This window comes from Lolium rigidum, chromosome 7, assembly GCF_022539505.1.
Source record: "Lolium rigidum isolate FL_2022 chromosome 7, APGP_CSIRO_Lrig_0.1, whole genome shotgun sequence".
NCBI classification, from domain to species: domain Eukaryota; kingdom Viridiplantae; phylum Streptophyta; class Magnoliopsida; order Poales; family Poaceae; genus Lolium; species Lolium rigidum.
In genome coordinates this window covers 169,232,023-169,250,496 of record NC_061514.1, presented here as the reverse complement: position 1 = coordinate 169,250,496, position 18,474 = coordinate 169,232,023, and the positions used below count along the sequence as shown (strand labels likewise).

Below are 18,474 nucleotides of genomic sequence, written 5' to 3'. Positions count from 1 at the left end.
CTCCCCGCCTCTTTCGTAGACGGTACCGAATGCGTAGGACTTTGTTCGAGAGAATCGTCAAAGATTGCGAGGCAAATTGCGATTATTTCAAGCAAAGAAGAAACGCTGCCCAAGTCATGGGATTTAGCCCATATCAAAAAATATCTGCCGCCATGAGGGTTATTGCATACGGTATACCAGCAGATTATACCGATGAGTACCTTCGCATTGGTGTGCAAACAACCACGGATTGCGTGCGTATGTTTGCCAAGATGGTGATCAAGTTGTATGGAGAGACGTATCTCCGAGCTCCAAATGAGGAAGATACAAAAAGGCTCATGGAGATCAATGAAAAGAGGGGGTGGCCGGGGATGCTTGGTAGTTTGGATTGCATGCACTGGACATGGAAAAATTGTCCAAAAGCATGGCATGGAATGTATTGTGGCAAAAACCGTGATGCTACCATTATTCTTGAAGCTGTGGCCTCTCAAGACTTATGGATTTGGCATGCTTTTTTTGAACTGCCGGGGACACTCAACGACATCAACATCAACATCTTGAATAGATCCCCTTTGTTTGCAAGACTAGTTAAGGGTGAAGCTCCAACTTGTAACTACAAAGTTATGAACAATGAGTACACCATGGGGTACTACCTCACAGATGGTATTTACCCTAACTATGCAACCCTTGTCAAGTCCATAAAAGAGAAAAAGGACAAGGCTTTGACAAGAAAGGAAGCTTGCTTCACCAAAAATCAAGAGGCATACCGCAAGGATATTGAGAGAGCTTTTGGTGTCTTGCAAGCAAAGTTTGCAATTGTTCGGGGTCCTGCAAGGTTTTGGGACAAGGAAACTCTTGTTGATATCATGACATGTTGTGTGATTCTTCACAACATGATCATTGAAGATGAAAGAGGTTTGAACTTGCCATGTTTCTATGACAATGTTGGCACCCGAGTGCAGCCCGAGAGGAACCCTGATCGGATTGAAGCTTTTCTTGCAGCTCATCGAGGCATTGAAAATGCCGAGACTCATCACCAGCTCACCCAAGATCTGATTCATCACCATTGGCAGTTGCATGGCCAATGAGTTATTACATTCATTTCTCATTGTTGTATGTGTGAAACATTCATTTCCTATTCTTGTATGTGTGAAACATTTGTTATTTGTTTAATTCTTCCATTAGAACATTTGTTGACATTTCCGAAAAACATTATTGTAATAATTATAACGATTATTGTGTGATGTAAAACATTTACTTTATGTGAATGTTGTGTTGGTTCTAATATCCAATTTGTCAAAAAAAACCCTGTTTTGAGGGGTTGAAAACTCGTCCGAGCTAGCAGACCCCGTATCCCCACCCCGTAAAACAGAACGTTTTAAGGGGCGAAAAAATACGGGCCTGTTAGACATGCTCTAATATGCCTATGTTAGCTAATCTTGAAAATTTCCCATCATGTTTTATACTCAGCACATCTATATCAATTGCATATATGTGGTAATCAGTAAAGCAAACACTATCACATAAAACTGGGCAATGGTAGTACCAACGGTCAAACAATAGGAGTTGTTCTGCCCTTGGGGCATTGGCAGCAGTAAGATCATCAGCGGACTTGTGGTAATCAGTAAAGCAAACACTATCACATAAAACTGGGCAATGGTAGTACCAACGGTCAAACAATAGGAGGCGTTCTGCCCTTGGGGCATTGGCAGCAGTAAGATAATCAGCGGACTTGTGGGTGTCGCCTGACATGATAATGGAAAGTAAGTAGGAAAAAGGAGAACATGAGCAATCACATTAAGATGCTCCCTAAAATTCTTATCGTCGACGGAGAGACATGGTGAGGCCTTCTTTCCTGACAACCGTGCAGGGGATGCTTGTTTAGGTTTCTTTTAACTTTTTGGAAGCAAAAGCCAGCAAATTGAAACAAATAGGTAGCTTTGTGAGCTAGCTTTTTCAAAGCCAAAGCAGCCCATAGGCATATACCAGGAAGCACGTTTTCAGGTGCTTCCCGCAGCTTCCACTTACCAGTCGAACCGTTTTTTAGACTTATTATCCATTTTGTTCCAAACTATTTATGGCGGGATGCCACCGTCTGGGCTAAATTGTTCGCTTCCCATCTCATTTACTTCCCCCATCGACCGTCGTTGTCTCTTCGTCTTCGGGCGGCCGAGCACCGCCATCGGCCTTCCCCTGTCTGCCCGCGTGCTGTAGCTTCCTCACCGGCAGAGCGGTGCCGTTCCTGTCCGTTCGCGACCGAATGCTACCTTTAGCTTCGATTCTAGATCCGGTCGGCCCGGCTTCGTCTCTGGATCCCGGTCAACTACTTCCATGATTTTTCTCATCTAAGTTGATGATTTCAAATTTCCCACAGAAGTGTATCATTTTATTCTATTTAACATGTATTTTTCTATGCATCAAATTTTTGGAATCCATTTGTGGTTGAGGCTTATTATGCTTATAGGATAGCGATTCTAGCTACAATTTGAAACGTGTTTCAAAGGCTGCACATCTCTTGAACTACTATTAATCAAAACATGATAATTCTTATACAGTATGCAATTCCGCAGCAGCACGTGGAAAATTATCTTCTAGTTCATTAGACAAGTTAAGCATGTCAACCTAAATTATTTTCCAGTAGTGGAAACCCGTGTCCGGGCCAGGCGATGAGAGGGGAACGGGGTTTTCATTGGTTCATTAGATATGCCCTGGTATCCAGAAACACAACAACACTGATAGAAGTAGCCGAGGGCTGCAGCCAAAGTCACATATCCCATAACATTATTTATCCGAAATCCATTTTAAACGTGGGAGTATATGCTTTTGTATATATGAAAAACATTTTAAAATGTTTAAATAATCATATAAAAATTTTGGTGTGTATATATCAATACTATATGTGTGCACGGTAAGTTTCGCGGAAAACTAACATTTTATGTGCCTTGTCTAAATAGACTAAGAAATGTCTCTAGAAAAGCTTTTTTAAGCACCTTTTTTTGTCTTTTTTGCACGCGACACACAAAATATCGATTTTCTGTGAAACGATTTTCTAAGCACATATAATGTCAAGATGTACATGTCAATTTTTTGGTTGAATTTTTTTTGACATTTTTTACTGTGCTTAAAATACATTTCAAAACCCCCAAAACGCCTCATCCTTTAGTTAGCCCGTGTTGCACAGGTCTGTCTGTGCACGCCGTCAAGGAGTCTCCAGAATAGGTGCTCAACTAAAGATTGGCATACATTAGTTAGAGATGTACTCAAGGTTAAAAGAGATGCATCTTAGCCTGACGATCAACTTGACATTCATTAGTTAGGACACTACGTGCTAGTACAATCTATTCATAACAGTTGTACCTCAAGTATTCATCCATTTTACAACCTGCTTTATCTCAAAAGCATTTCGGTTCAGAAGTCTCGGTGATATCCCCAGCATACGCCAAACGACCAAAAAGCAACACACCGCTTAAGAAGCCCGCATCTGTATAACCCGGACGACCATGGCATCCAATTCACTGACTACTAGGAGCTCCTGGCAGGAGAAGGAGGATGGACTCATGACAGATGTCATAGTCCACTAGGGTGCGGCCGTTCTCCAGTAACTTCCTGCCAAAGAAGAGGCGCTGGTGCTCCAAGGCAATGTGCCCCTCATCCTGAATCCTCGTCTTGACACTATAAATGGTGATATCTAAGCTCGCAAAGTTAAGACTGATGATGTCGTTCCGCAGCGTGTGTACATGGATACACTTTGGCGTTGGCGGCCCGCGGCGCTGTATAAGATGAAGGGTAGACTCATTTGGAACGTTGTAATCAAACAGGCTGTGTTCAGGCAGCAGCTGCTTTCCATTAAGGATGATTCTCTGATTGTCCCGATGATAGCCCATCCAGTACTGGATCATCACCTTGAGATGAGAGATGGTATATGATTTCAGAACATCAAGACTGAAGCTCCTGCCATCCAGAGTCTTGATACGGATACACATCTCTGGTGATAACAGGCGAAGAGCAAGGTGTAGGGTGGACTCATGCTGAATGTTGTGGTATGCCAGGGTAGTGCAGCCATCCCCCAGCACCATGTTGCTGAAGATGAGTTTCTGCTCATCTGGAGGTATGTGTCTCTTCTCCTCAATCTTAGCCTTGACACAGTCGATCGTGTCTGAACCCTTGACCTCAATAACGATGGGCTCGCAACCGAGGGCCTCAACAAAGATCTTCATCTATCACGTGCACACCAAACATCAGCAATTTTAGCACAAAGATGCATAGAACAGACAAACGACAAAAACATCAGCAGTTTCAACAGATGATAGGACCAAGAACAGAAACCTACACCTTTACAACAACTCAACGGTATAGGGATAACAGTTTCTGTTACAAGGTGAAACATCTTGTTCAGACTTGAATGACAAGAGATGCCTACACTGCACGCGGCGTAAGATGGTAAGAATACATGACCAACATGAACATGAGGACTTATGTTCGGTTTGTGACGTGAATCCTTCATACTACCTCCATCCTGAAAAGGATGTCGCAGATTTGTCTAAATTTGGATGCATCTTGACAAGATTTAGTGTGTAGATACATCTAAATTTGGAAAAATCTGCTACGTCCTTTTTCGGAAGGAGGGAGTACATAATTTTTATTTTTGGCAAAAACTAATATGCAACACAAATTTGATGATACTGTGACAAAAACATAATAGCCAGAATCCTCTTTTTTTAAATAGGATTGAAACATATGTTCTCCATATAAGCAATCCTAATATATGACAATTTATATGGTTAGACAAAAAAAAAGTGCTCTCCAAACTAATCGACTAAATCATACATGCAAAATTAAAACTAGCAAACACATTCTAGAGATCACCCAGACAAGAGATATGTATGGTAGACCATCCTAGAGGTTGGAGATTAATAGCTGTATTATGATTTGGAATATCTTGGAACATACAAGCACCAACCACAATGTATATGATTTAGATATAACCCCATAAACTCATCAATGGGCAGGAAGATGGAGTGCAAGTGGCCAAATGTGAGTAAAGGGAAATTCACCATGCCATGTCCAAGCTTGCTGTATTTATGTCCCCGAATAGATTGTTTTTGCATCTCGGTATTATTCGTGCGCTTTTTACTAGTCACCTGTTACAAATCAAGCCCTGATCCATTAGCAACCACAAAGCACAAATCTGATGATCCTGTATAAGTATCAGATATCCTAGAAATCAAACATAATTCTCACTTAATTCATGGTATGTGTTTCTGGCAACACACAGCTCATGTGTGGAAACTATCGCTATTAAGAACTCATATCTTTTGAGCAAGAAAATATGTATATACAGTGACACAGATTAAAATATGATTCTTTATCTGTAAACGAGAACTAGATTAACTATCTAGGAATATTAGTAAATCATCCTATGAACACACAACATGAGGTGATCACCTAAACTGTAAGCAGACCTAGATTTCCCGAGTGTCTCATTGAGATCCTTCTTGCACTTCTAACAAGTTTCAGGATACTCACTTTGAGATTTCGTATTTCTTCATTTTTCTCCTCAGCCGAGGAGTGCATTTCTTGTAGCTTATCCTCAAGAAGCAGAATCTTGGTTTGTGCTTCAACAGCTTCTTCTTGCAGTCTGCCATTCTCATCCACTTTCTTTTGGACAGCCACTTGCAGCTCCTCTATAGTTTGTTGAAGCTTTTGTGCTGCTTCAGTAGCTTGTGCTAGCTCCATATTCTTGTTTTCAAAGAGCAGGCTTATGTCATTCTCCATTGTCGTGACTCGGTTCAACACGAACTCCTTTTGTGCAAGTAATGCAGAAACTTCTTTGTCCTTGTCTGAGCTCAGGGTATCATAAGCTTGTTTTAGTGTTCTTAGCTCTGCTATCAAGTCTTTTGCAGTGTGCTCATGATCTGCAGTATTTTGACAAAGCTCTGCACAGCTTCTAGGTTCCTTAAGTTGTATCTGATATTACAAATAGGACAGAACAAAAATTAATAATTAGGAAACTCAATGAGATGATACAGAATAATGAATGAACACTTGTGAGCTGAAACTTATGTTTATTTGTTTGTTCTGGTATGTAGGTACCTTCAGTACTGAGTTTTCTAAGGCCAAAAGTGCTTCCGAAGTTTTGGAGTCCTCCAAGTCACTCTCTCGGGGCTCTACAATGAACAAAAAAAGGGCAATGTATCAGTAGGAAGAGATTTTGTTTCAACTAAGAAACCAAAGCAAAAGGGGATGTGAATGAGCCAGCTTTTCCACCTGAAGCGCAAACCCATATTTTTATTTTAGGCCAGCAAAGGGGTAAGAAGTCCGGACGCGGATGGAGTGAACCCGGGTGCACGTGCACCCCATTATGAAAAAAATGTTATTTCGAAGTTTCAGAAAATTTTGAAAAAATGGATGCATGTATATCCTATGTTGACACTTATTTGTGTAGATTTTGGCATAAAAACGACCATGTAGATTTTGGCTTACAAAACGACCAACTAGATTTTGGCATAAAAAACGACCATGTGTGACCTACACATAATTGTGAAAATGACATATTTCCGTGAACAGTATGCAACCAATCATTATAGTGTCATTTGGACATTTTATCATTTTTGTGTAGGCCACATACAATCATATTTTTTGCATGAAAACTTACACAAGTATCAGTATAACATGTACATAGAAAATTTTATTTAAATTTTTTTTGAGATGTTCAAATAGCATTTTTTCTAATATTGGAGAAAACGGATGGACGTGGACCCGGGTTCATCCTGATATTTTCCTAAGAAGTCCCCACTGACTTTTCATTTTAGCGATGAGAGCCTTGGAACTCAGGTGGTGGGTTCGCAACCTGTAAACCCACATTGACGACAAGATGTGGCAAAATTTGAACACAACCGGTGAAATATGCTTAGGGCGGGATTTTTTTTCCCTGGAAACGTAGGTCGAACACCGGCATCTGCATCAAAATGATGCACAACAACATTTGCTAAGACTGTATGGTGTCTTTCTTACCGGCGAGCTTCTGGCTGCCATTGTCCCCGAGAAGCAGCTCCATGTAGGCTGCTTCCCACCTCCCCCTGCTCACCTCCATCTTTCACGAGAACACAAGCTAAGCATCAGGCTCGGAGAGAGAACCCCAAGACAAACCTTAAAAAGGAAGGAATGGAGAGAGCTAGCAAGTGGTTCAATGAATCACCTCGTGGAGGCGTTTCTGCAAAATGTTGTCGCGGCCTTCCCAGAACTCGTGCTGGATCTTGTTGACCGCCTCTAGGCGCGCGCAGTCGGCGGCGAGCGCCTCGACCCGATCATGGATGCGCAGCCACTGGGCCCTCCAGCCCCCGCCGGAGATGCCCGCCATCGAGGCCTTCCCTGCACCGCCGCCGCCGCCGCTCATGTGCAGGAAGCTAGGGTTTCTGAACAAAAAGAGGGGGAAATTAACAGAGGAGAAAGTAGGTCGAGGAAAGGAGCGGCACGGGTCGCCGGGTCAGGGAACCCTTACCGGAATGTCCGCCCTCCGCCGCGCGTTCGCCTGCTCCGGGAGGCCGAGAGAGAGAGAGAGTGATCAGTATCAGTCCGGAGGTGAGCAACGGCGCCGAGGGCTGCTCGCGCCGTACAATAGATACAACCGGCGGATTCAACCACGGCCTACTCAGTGCTGAGAGAAGGAACCCAATGATGATTTTTCTTTACTCCAATGATTAGGTGAAACGATGATTTGTGTAGTTTAGACTAGTGATCGGTCAAAATTATCTTCGCGAGCAAACATGAGAACGTGCAAATAGAACCATAGTCTTACACAATTAACAGCTGTGCTAAAACTAGATACAAAAATGGGCGATAGAAAAAATTGCAGAAACATATATAAACATATATGACATAAAATAATTGTAGAACACAAATTATTTGGCAAACGATCAAATAACACATTACACAACTTAACCGATGTACAACTATCATACAACATGAATACGAGGAAGCAAAATATGGTGTTGCCACCCGGTGGCACTGCCCCCCTCTCACTACCGTCGGATGTAGAATATAGATTCACTCCTAGTTAGCAAGGCAAAGATTAATCTACTGGCACCTCGCATCAACGAATCATGAGTCGAAGTGAATGGCAACCTACCCCCTGGTTTAGCAACTTTACCACTTATTGTGTTCTAGTTCTAATAGAGTAGTAATCGTAGTACTCCTACTAGTTTTTTTAGTAATAAAACACACCTTATCGAAAAAAAAGTAATTGTAGTACTAGTTATATGATTCACTTCAACATGCATGCATCGCTAGATTCATAGTGGGGAGCTCAGGGAGCTCCAACAACGTTTTGGTTGCTGCCACATCGGCGAGCTCAGCGAGCTCGGGCATTGACTCCAGGACGGGCACGGCGTGCGCCGCTGGCTGCTTGAATGGGCGCCGCCCACTACTAGGAAAAAGGCTTTCAGTGGCGCACCACATATAGCCATCAGTGGCGCACTAGTGGTGCGCCACTGTTATCACGCCACTGCTAACACATAGTAGTGGCGCACGCCACTACTAGCCTAGATACCTGTGGCGCACTGCACAGTGCGCCATTGACATGCCCACCGGTGCGCCACTACTACTCCAAAGTGGTGCGCCACCGTTGGTCGAGGCGATGCGCCACCACCGTGTAGAAGAGGTGCGCCACTGCTACGGTCTTGCGTGCGCCACCGGTCCGGCTAGTAGGTGCGCCATCTGCTGCGTGAGTACGTGCGCCACTTGCCCTCTCCGGGACGTGCGCCATCGCTACTTATCCTTGTGCGCCATCGCTAGTCTCGGAGAGGATCACGGGGCGGTGCGCCCATCGGATCGCATGCGGTGCGCCACTGCTACTTAGTGGTAGTGCGCCACAGATGGTCCACTAGTGCGCCACTGCTAAGATTTCGAATTTTTTTTTGTATCTTGGCAGGTATTTATACGAGGTTGTATATGACGAGTACAATAGCACAATACAGGATATATAACGAGCATATAAACAACAGACACAGCTTATCCATACATAGTTCTTCACATTAGCCCCACATGATTCACAAGCATTCACATTAGAGGTTACAATGCAAGTTACGGTGTTACAAGTCACAAATGAGCTAGTAGTGGCACAAGGTCGATCATCTAAACTAGCATCACATAGAAGAGAGCTAGAGTCACTACTAGCACCGTCCCGATGAAAGTGGTCTTCATCCGGTTCCTCCTCCGCTCCGTCCTCTCTCCCGCCGGATAGCGTGCGTATCCGTCTTCGGCCTCCGCTCTAGTGGTGTACCCTTTGTAGCTGTTACCGCTAAAACGGTGAACCTGTCTCCGACACTCCTCCCGGTCGTTGTAGACTCCGGGAACCTTGCCCTTGTACACGACATACCACGTCATATCTGCGTACATATGCACAAGCCAAAGAAACATTAGTGCACGCTCATAGATGTTTGCAACGAATAAGAGCAAACTCAAAAACGATCCAAGTAGTATGAACTAAAAGGCATGCCTCATACATTGTTGGTCGGAACAAATATTAACATTTAGGGACGGAGTAAGTGAAACCAAGTAGGATGCACAATAGATTGATACTTGTGTCATCGCACCAGGTTCACTTACCCCTCCCCCAAGTGTATAGGTGACCAACATTCTAATCATCGGCATTTTGAGATACCAAAGCAAATAGAAGAATGACAAGGGCCTCATACTTTGTCGGTCCAAACAAATATTAACATTTAGGGAAGGCGTCGGTGAAACCAAGTAGGATGCACAAGAGATTGATACTTGTGTCATCGCACCGAGTTCACCGACCCCTCCCCAAGTGTATAGGTGACCAACATTCTAATCATTGGCATTTTGAGATACCAAAGCAAATGGAAGAATGACAAGGGCCTCATACATTGTTGGTCGAAACAAATATGAACATCCCGGGATGGCGTCGGTGAGGCCGGGTAGGATGCACAAGAGATTGATATTTGTGCCATCACACCGAGCTCACTGGCGACACCTCGGAGTGTACAGATTGACCGAACATTCTAATCATCGGCACTAAAATGGAAGAAAGAGCATATGCCTCATACATTGTTGGTCAAAACAAATATTAACATTCCGTGAAGGAGTCGGCAAGACCGGGTAGGATGCACAAGAGATTTATATTTGTGTCATCACACCAGGCTCGCTGATGCCTTCACGGAGTGTACGAGTGACCAACCATTCTAATCATCGGCATTCGAAAAACCAAAGCAAATGGAATGACGAGGGCCTCATACATTGTTGGTCAAAACAAATTTTAACATTCGAGGGATGGAGTAAGCGAGGCCGGGTAGGATGCACAAGACATGGATATTTGTGCCATCACACCGGGCTCGCTTGCTCCACCCCCGAGTGTACAAGTGACCAACCATTCTAATCATCGGCAAATGCAAACAAAATTAAGGACCAAATCAAGTGCGGAAAACGACAGAGCCATATATATAAGTTCACAAACATAGCCGAACTAGTAATTAAACGGACATGCAAGTAAAGTGCTTGGATAAAGTTTATTACAACGAAGCTCGTCTTTAGTTCACAACTACATAACTAGGCTCGCACATCAAGACTTTTGCGGAGCGTGGATAAAACCGCCGCCTTTCTTCAAGCACATCCATGAGCGGTAGTCGTCACCCTGCATTTGGAGCATTGTGTCTATGTCATCGTTTGACGGCCGATAGCCGGCGCAGAACTCCCCGCGCTTCTAACGACATCTTGATGGATGATTTCACAAAACTCTACTTGGATGCGGAAGAAGTCTTGCTTGATGCCGTCGTCGGGGACCCGCGCCAATTTGTTGGCCCGAGTCTCCGAGATGCTCGAGTAGCGTAAGCTGCTGCTCGGTCCCGTATGAACTTATCCATGTGATAGAGGGCGTAGTAGGCATCCTTGTTACTAGAAGGCGGCTTCTTGACGCAGGGAAACTTTGTTTGGTGCTTGAACACATGCTTCCCGTACCTAACATTTGGCCTCTGCATGTTGCCTTTCGCTTTGACGTAGGCATTGAGAGCATCATCAAGTACGGCCTTGACATTCGTGTAGTCCGTGGTTGACTTACCGTCCGCATCGAGGTATGTGGCCACGGAATGCTTCGGGGTTATGGAGATGAGTGTGCAGGTTTTGTCTCTGCGTAGAACACATAATGTTTAAGAACATGACGATTGAAATCTAAAAAAATCACGAGTTAAGACCGGTACGGTGAGGGGGTGACTTACTCGGGAAATACGAGCAGGAGGATGTTAGACTTCTTCCGGTTCGCTAGAAAGAAGTCTTTGAGGTATCCACTCGCGACTGCCCGGTCTCCGGCGGTGGCCAAGTGGACGGCACGCATGTAGAAGGGGTCGGCTATCGCGATGTCCGGGATGTTGTTTCTAATGATCCGCATCGCCTTGCTCGAGCGAGTATAGGCGAATGAAGGTGTAGTGCGGCGGATAACCGTTCAGCATGGCAAAGATGTCATCATACCGCAGGAAGATCTTCTCCGCGAAGCCACTATCGACAAAGCCATGGCCCGAGGGCACCTTGGCAATATACACCGGGTATCCATTATCTTTCTCCCCGAGACGCCGCTCCTCCATAAACCGAATACCGTCAACCGGAGATCGCATAGGACCGGGTGCAGCATCGTACAATCTTTGAATTAGCATCCGCTCACCCGACACATGCACCCTCGCCTCGATATTCTTGGGCACCGGTGGCCCGTCCCGAGCACGGATAGGTGCCGGCTGGGCCGGCGGACTTGTCGTCCTTCTTCTTTCTTTTCCGTCCCTTCGGCCTCGTATTTATCGGGACTGCATTCTCCTCTTCGCAAGCCTTCTTCGGTGTGTTAGGACCGATAACACTTCTCACCTCGGCTATCGGCTGAGTCTCGGTGAAGTCGGCGGCTGGAGGCGTCTCTCGAGAACGGAATAGGCGCCGCTTGTTGCAAAAGGTTTTCCCCTCGGCGGCAGCTTGAGAGGGTTGGCTACCGAGATCGTAGTCCATCACCCCAAAATCGAAGTTGCGGTCCGGGTTGGCGAACGTCATCGTCCTCGTCCGGACCGTCGTTCGGATCTCGTGCCATCCGCATGTCCACATCGGCCGATGGCGGCACCGTTGGGGTGGTCTTGCCATGGCTTGGCGCCGGCATGGCTTGGGGTGCTGTCCGGTGGGGTGGTGTCGCTCGCCCCCAAACGAATCCGGCTCTTTGGCCAAACCATGGACCAATTGAAGCATTGGTGGAGGGCAAGGACCCGATCATCTTCGTCGGCACCATCGGGTTGAAAGGGAGGTACCACGTCGTCGTAGCCGCTAAGCACCCGAATCGGTTGAATCCTATACACGTCGGGTTGCATGGGTCTACCGTGTAGTCGGCGGTTGCTCGGTTGAACGATTTTGGCCTTGGCAACATCGATCAACTCGCCGTTCACAAAGTGCGGGAGAGTGCATGGGACGTCGACGGCGGAGCTCGCGGAAAACAAGTAGGGCGTTAGGGATGGCTAGCTAGTCAAAGGATGGGATATGGAAGTCATTGGCCGAGGGTTGGTTACCGTGATGGCGTCCAGCTCGGCTAAGGTCGAGGCACCGCCGGCGACGGGCGTGCAACTGATGGAGTGGCCGCTTGTTGGCGCGGTGCCGGGCGGCGTATTATCCGCAGCGACGGGTGCATTGAGCTGAAGTAATGGCGCCGCGGGAGCCACCACGGTTGGCGCCGCGGGAGCCACCAAGGTTGGCGCCGCCGGAGACACCATTGTTGCCGCTCGCGGACTCACCGATGGCTCCACGTTGTGGGAGTTGCTGCCCGCGGACCGGGAACCGGGGGTTCCCCCTTTGTCCTCCCTTATACCACGCGTCCGGACCGGCAACCAAGGTAGGGATGAGGGAGCTAAGCGTCGTGCCCACTTGGTCCTCCACTTGCTGTCGTTGCGTCCTCTCGTTGGGTCTCCACGATTTGTTGCACTTGTTGCCGCACTTGCTCCTCGACCAATGTCGGGATCTGCGCAACTTGTGCCTTGAGCTGTGCGACCTCCTTCTCATCGATGGTGGCCTTTCTCTCCTTTTTCCCCGACTTATAGTATTCCGACCATTTCATAGAGCATCCTTCGCCGGCCACACGACCAGCCGACGTCGGCTTACTCAATGGATCCCTCTTCTTGTGGGCATTCAACGCCCTATTTAAAGGGTTGTCCCAAGGGGCACACTGCGAGGAGCTCGTGGACCCCGCGCCGCTACTAGCTTCCTTTTCACTTTCCGCAGCGATTTCCTTAGCCTACGGGAGGAACATGCATGAACCATTTAGAAATTTGGATTCATCAATAAGAATGCAACCATAAAGGAGCTAATTAAGCGGGTGCATTCCTTACCAGAAGAGCCTCAAACTCCTTCACATCCGGAGTGGTGGTGAGCTCCTTTGTTTTCGGGTCAAGACGGTACCGGGCCAGGAGAAAGTTCCTGGTTTGCTTGTTTTTGTATTGCGGGAAGAGGGGCTCGAGGCCGTTCTTCACACGCTCCTTATCCGCGGCGTCCCATTTCGGTTGCGCCACCCTAAAACCGCCAGGACCAAGTTTGTGGGTGCCTAAGTTCAGTTTTCGCATGTCCTTCCCCCACTGACTAGAATCCGACGTTGACTCGCTCTCGCACTTGATCTTGAAATCAGCGTAGTCTTGCTCGGTGATCGAGGGATTTGACTCCTTGATCTTCTCGTAACTCTCACCATTATTAATCATTTTCTTCACTCGGTTCCTCCAACTAGCGAGGGTGGTGCTCATCTTCGTGAGGGCGGCATTGTGCACTTTGTTCCGCATGAGACGCTTTTCTGAGCATTCCACCGGGAACTCGTATCGTTCGTGCAGCTTCTGGAAGAGGAGGGTGCGCAAATTCGCTCGGTCGGGATGCCCGAGGTTCTCGGTGTTGATCGAGACCGTGCTCCGGAGGATGCACCCGAGTTGGGCAGCGTAACCTTTGACTAAATCGGGGGCGCCGTTGGAAGCCCGGTGGCGTTCACTTCGGTGAATGCCTGCTTCACGGTGCCGAGCACATTCGGGCGACGCTCCCTCCGTAGCTTCTTCGGTGCGCCGGTGTCATCCTCGCCGGCCGTACCATCCGTGGTGTCATCCTCGGCGGCACAATCGGTGGTGTCGGCCTCGGCGGCATCGTCCGCTCGGTACTCGGATCGGTGCCATCATCCTCGCCGTCGTCGCGGCGAGGTTGTGACTCCATCACCTCCATTTCATCGGTTAGCATCCAGAATGGCTTGCTACCGCTGCCGCCGGCCTCTTCGTTGTTGGCCATGTTCGAACTAAGTAGGAAAAAATGCATAAAGTTAGCGCAAGATTTCACGGAAAAATTGGGCATGACCTATGCTAATTTATGGACATATGAGTGCCCCATTTTCGCCGAAACGGAAATGAATCAACATTTCGGCGATAATGGGCAACTCGTCGATCCCTGCACAAGAAAATGACACCATATACACATGCAAAACAATCCACCAGCTGAGCACCATGGCACATATGTTTTAAACTAAATCATTTAAAGAAAACTAAGCTAAAGTCAAATGTTTTGCATCAATGAATGCCGATGCTCAAGTCATTATCAATAATGCTGTAGCTAACATCAAAATACAGAGTTAACATTCATCTCTGAAGACACCCAACATTTGGATTCATCTCTTAAGTTATTTCCAATAATGCTGTTACATTTGCCACAAAACAAATGTGCAAAAAAGAACTACTGCAAGGACAAGCTACATTTGCAACAAAGAAATCCAATGAACTACGAGAGAACCACCTTTTGTGAAATCAAACCACTACCGAAGATCAAACTTCTTTACAACAACGAGGTTAAATGAGCAATCACTTTAATAAAGCATCGGTTCACCGGCATATCTATTTCGGATCATCTTTGCACCTGGATATAAGTATAAGCATTTACAGTAGCTTGTTTGTGGTAGTTTTTTTAACATCATATGATCATAGCTATGATCAAAGCCTATCTAAATCACTACACAAATACTCGCAGTACCAAATCATGCTAAGCATATTGTTACTCCATGCACACTCTTACGAGGCACCACGAGAGGAACATAGATCTAGCATATGGCACAAACAATAATCTGTTCTTATTTTAATGCGTGCCTCAACTTATGCATCATTGACTAGGCAACAAATCAAGCACAAGTATCTGTTCTTAGCAAATGCACATCTTATAGTAAAATTATATGCCTGGATGGGGGAATCATCCAAATGGAGGCATCAACCATAGCACAAGACAGTGAATATATGGATCAAAGCATTGTCGGCCCAAGCCACACCTCACAATCACAGGAATAGTCGCAGACCGGCTCACATTAAGCAAACAAATAAGTCCAACAGCAATCCAATAATATGTTCCTGGCCAATCATATGTATGCACATAATCTAGAGATTCCATAACAGTAAAGCCACTACCTCTGGCCAATCACTTGGGATGGAAGGATGCGCGGCGTCGGTCCTCTGCTGCGGCGTCAGCTGTCGAGGGTGTGGCAGTGTGCTCCTCCCGCTCCGGCTCCGCGGCGTGGCGAGGGCGTGGCGGAGTGCTCCTCGTGATCCTGCTCCGCGGCGTGGCGTCGAGGGCGTGGCGGCGTGCTGCTCCTGCTCCGGGCGCGGCGAGCATCGCGGGGGCGTGGCGGTGAGGGCTCGAGGTAGAGGATCCGCGTGGCGTTGCTGCGGATGAGAATCAAGGGGGAGGCGACCGCCGGCGGGGAGGTGAATCGAGGGGGACGTACTCGCGCGACGGTCGCTCGCGTGAGAAGTGAGATGGCGCCTACTCGGGGGGGGGTGGCGGCCGCCGGTGGGTGGTGGCGTTGCTCAGGGGGCGCCGGTGGTAGGTGGATTGAGGGAAGGGGCGGCGTCGCGAGGCAGATCGAGGGAAGGGGCGGCGTCGAGAGGCAGAAGGGAAGGTTGCACAGGTGGGATCTGGTCGGGACGAGGAAGAAGGGGAAATTTGGCTAAGTCCCCAGACACACTTAGCAATAGCGCACCTCTAGTGGTGCGCCACTATGAGGCATAACAATAGCGCACCTCTAGGGGTGCGCCACTGCCACTTTATGATTTGGGTCAAAAGACAAACGCCGGGTGGATTGACATATCCCGAAACGTACCGCACTGGCTCTGTCCTCTGGTTGGTTTGCCAAACCTGGCCGGCCAGGTTCGAACCCTGGCGGCCCCATTTTTTCACTTTTTTATTAAATTTATTTAACACTATAATTAAACATCCAAAATAGCACAATACACCAACATAAAAGGCATAAATAATTATAATTATGTAGAATATTTAAAATACTATAGAATCTAGAAAATATCCAAAAATATGAATTATATGTCTATTTTGATCGGTACAAAAATATTTAAAATACTATAGAATCTAGAAAATATCCGCAGCACTCATCACTCCCACAAGGGGAGCGCGTGCGTACGAGGGAGCAGAGGGAAAGGCAGATTTGTGCGGCGGAAAGGGGAGCGCCTTTTTCCTTGTGGGAGTGATGAGTGCTGCGGGTGCGGGAGGGAATCTCCGGGAGATTGCTTCCGGTGGTAGGGGCGGGCGGTGCTCCACCACCGCTGAGCGCGCGTGATGGGTGTGGCAGGCACGCCACGAATGGAACAGTGGCTCGCTACAGGACTTGGGAGGGAAAAGGTGGAGCCGACCGCGCCGTGGCGGTGACAGGGAGGGAGGAGGCGGAACGGGGTTTGGACGTGCATGTGAACCTCGAGGCCGGCGGCGATGCGATCCGGCGGCGGAGCTGGGGACGAGGGGATGGTGGTGACGCCGCCGCGAGCGAGGGGATGCGCCGGCCGATGGCGATGCGAAGGTCGTATCGTTACAGATCTTTCTGCGCTCTTCTTCTCCTTGGCAGCGGTGTGTTTCCCTTGTTCTGTTGGTGGGTAACGTGGCCTTGTTGTGTTCGGTCGGTGATGGACTCTCCGTACGTGGTAGGGTGCGAGCCGGTCCATCTCGTCTCGACGGACGCACTTTTTAGATTCTATAGTAGAATAATTATAATTATGTAGAATATTTAAAATACTATAGAATCTATAGAATCTAGAAAATAATTATAATTATGTAGAATATTTAAAATAATTATAATTATGTAGAATATTTAAAATACTGCTAGGGTGACATAGCAATGGCGCACTGCTTGGCGGTGCGCCACCGCTAAGCCTCTCATCTCTAAAAAGGGGCTCGGCCACCCCCTAGCAGTGGCGCACCTAATGACATGCGCCATAGGTAACCTATGTAGCAGTGGCGCACCATAGCAGTGCGCCATTGCTAAGCCTATCATCTCTAAACGGTCTCTGGACACCTCCTAGCAGTGGCGCACCCCTACAACGTGCGCCATAGGTAAGGAATGTAGCAGTGGCGCACCACAGAGACGTGCGCCACTACTAGGTTGGGGGAGGATCTGGCCTCCTCGTCACCACTTACTTATGGCGCACCGGAATCAAGGTGCGCCACTACTACTTTTGTAACAGTGGCCCACCGTTTTATGGTGCGCCACTGCTAAGTAGTAGTGGCGCACGGCAGCCATGGTGCGCCACTGATGGCAGTCTTACGGCTAGGCCTTTTCCTAGTAGTGGCCTCCTCGTTCTAGACAACGCTCGGGAGCTCGCGGCCGCTTGTACCAAGTTGGCCTCGCTGTTGCACCGCCGGGTGTCAGCATCAAATTCTCCCGGCATCATTCGTGAGAGAGCGGTCTCGCACCGGCAGAGGCCGAAGGGTTCAGTAGGGGCTAGGTTCTGCCGCTGTAGGCTACAGCCTGTAGCTCACTAGCTCCTGGAAAAACTGTACGTATGTACGTGCACCAAATTGATCGAAGGACAAGGAGCTACCTAGTTGATTAATTTAGTATCCACTATCAAGTGTGTTGATTCCTAGCTGACTCGCATCAAGCACATGTCAAGAAAAAAAAGACTCGCATTAAGCAAGCTAGAGTGCTCCCTCTTGGTTGATTCAGAATTTGTGCGTCTCTGATCTGGATGGGAGACATCTCCGACGGAAATGTGTTCATAATCTCTAATCGATACATTCTCGCAATCAGACAGCTCAAACAGTGCCTGGCCAGTGGCCACGGCCACCGAGGCACATGATCTGCTTCGTGAGACCATGACGCATGCTCCAGCATTTAGGGCATCTATAACGGAGCGACGTAAACGGACGTTGAGCGACTGTTTACGTCCGCCATGACCGGAAATACTTTGGGCCCTGCTCCAGCGGGGCGATGCAAAGTGACCGGGCTGTTCGCGACGGCGGAAACTTGGCCCAAATATGCGTCAAGTTTACGTCTCCGCGGACGCTCCACGGTCGCGCCGACCATCCTTCTTTTCCTACCGGTCCCGCAAGTCAGGGACAGCAAAATCGACCGCTTCGATTTGCTTCGTTTTTCCCTTCTTTGCTGGCCTAGTGCGACGCCACCACCCCAACCCCACCCGCCGCCGTCCCGCCATAGCGTCGCAGTACTCGCCG

General features: G+C 47.7%; 1 protein-coding gene across 1 annotated transcript; it reads right to left on the bottom strand.

Moving 5' to 3' along the window:
- Nucleotides 1-3,290: 3,290 nt before the first annotated feature.
- LOC124677352 (polyubiquitin-like) lies at nt 3,291-7,620 on the bottom strand. The gene is made up of 7 exons (XM_047213343.1): nt 7,481-7,620; nt 7,178-7,394; nt 6,994-7,072; nt 6,073-6,146; nt 5,506-5,946; nt 5,034-5,120; nt 3,291-4,196 (listed from the first exon to the last, which is right to left on the bottom strand). The coding sequence occupies exons 2-7, from the start codon at nt 7,373-7,375 to the stop codon at nt 3,492-3,494; spliced, it is 1,584 nt and encodes a 527-aa protein (XP_047069299.1). The 5' UTR covers nt 7,376-7,394; nt 7,481-7,620; the 3' UTR covers nt 3,291-3,491.
- Between the last annotated feature and the right edge of the window lie 10,854 nt (nt 7,621-18,474).

Bases quoted from the DNA above. Each gene is read 5' to 3' on its own strand.
- LOC124677352 (XM_047213343.1), bottom strand. From the start codon at position 7,375: ATGAGCGGCGGCGGCGGCGGTGCAGGGAAGGCCTCGATGGCGGGCATC. The intron at 7,073-7,177 runs GTGATTCATTGA...TTCTCGTGAAAG, and splicing joins TGCAGAAACGCCTCCACGAG to ATGGAGGTGAGCAGGGGGAG. The intron at 6,147-6,993 runs GTAAGAAAGACA...TGTTCATTGTAG, and splicing joins TGGCAGCCAGAAGCTCGCCG to AGCCCCGAGAGAGTGACTTG.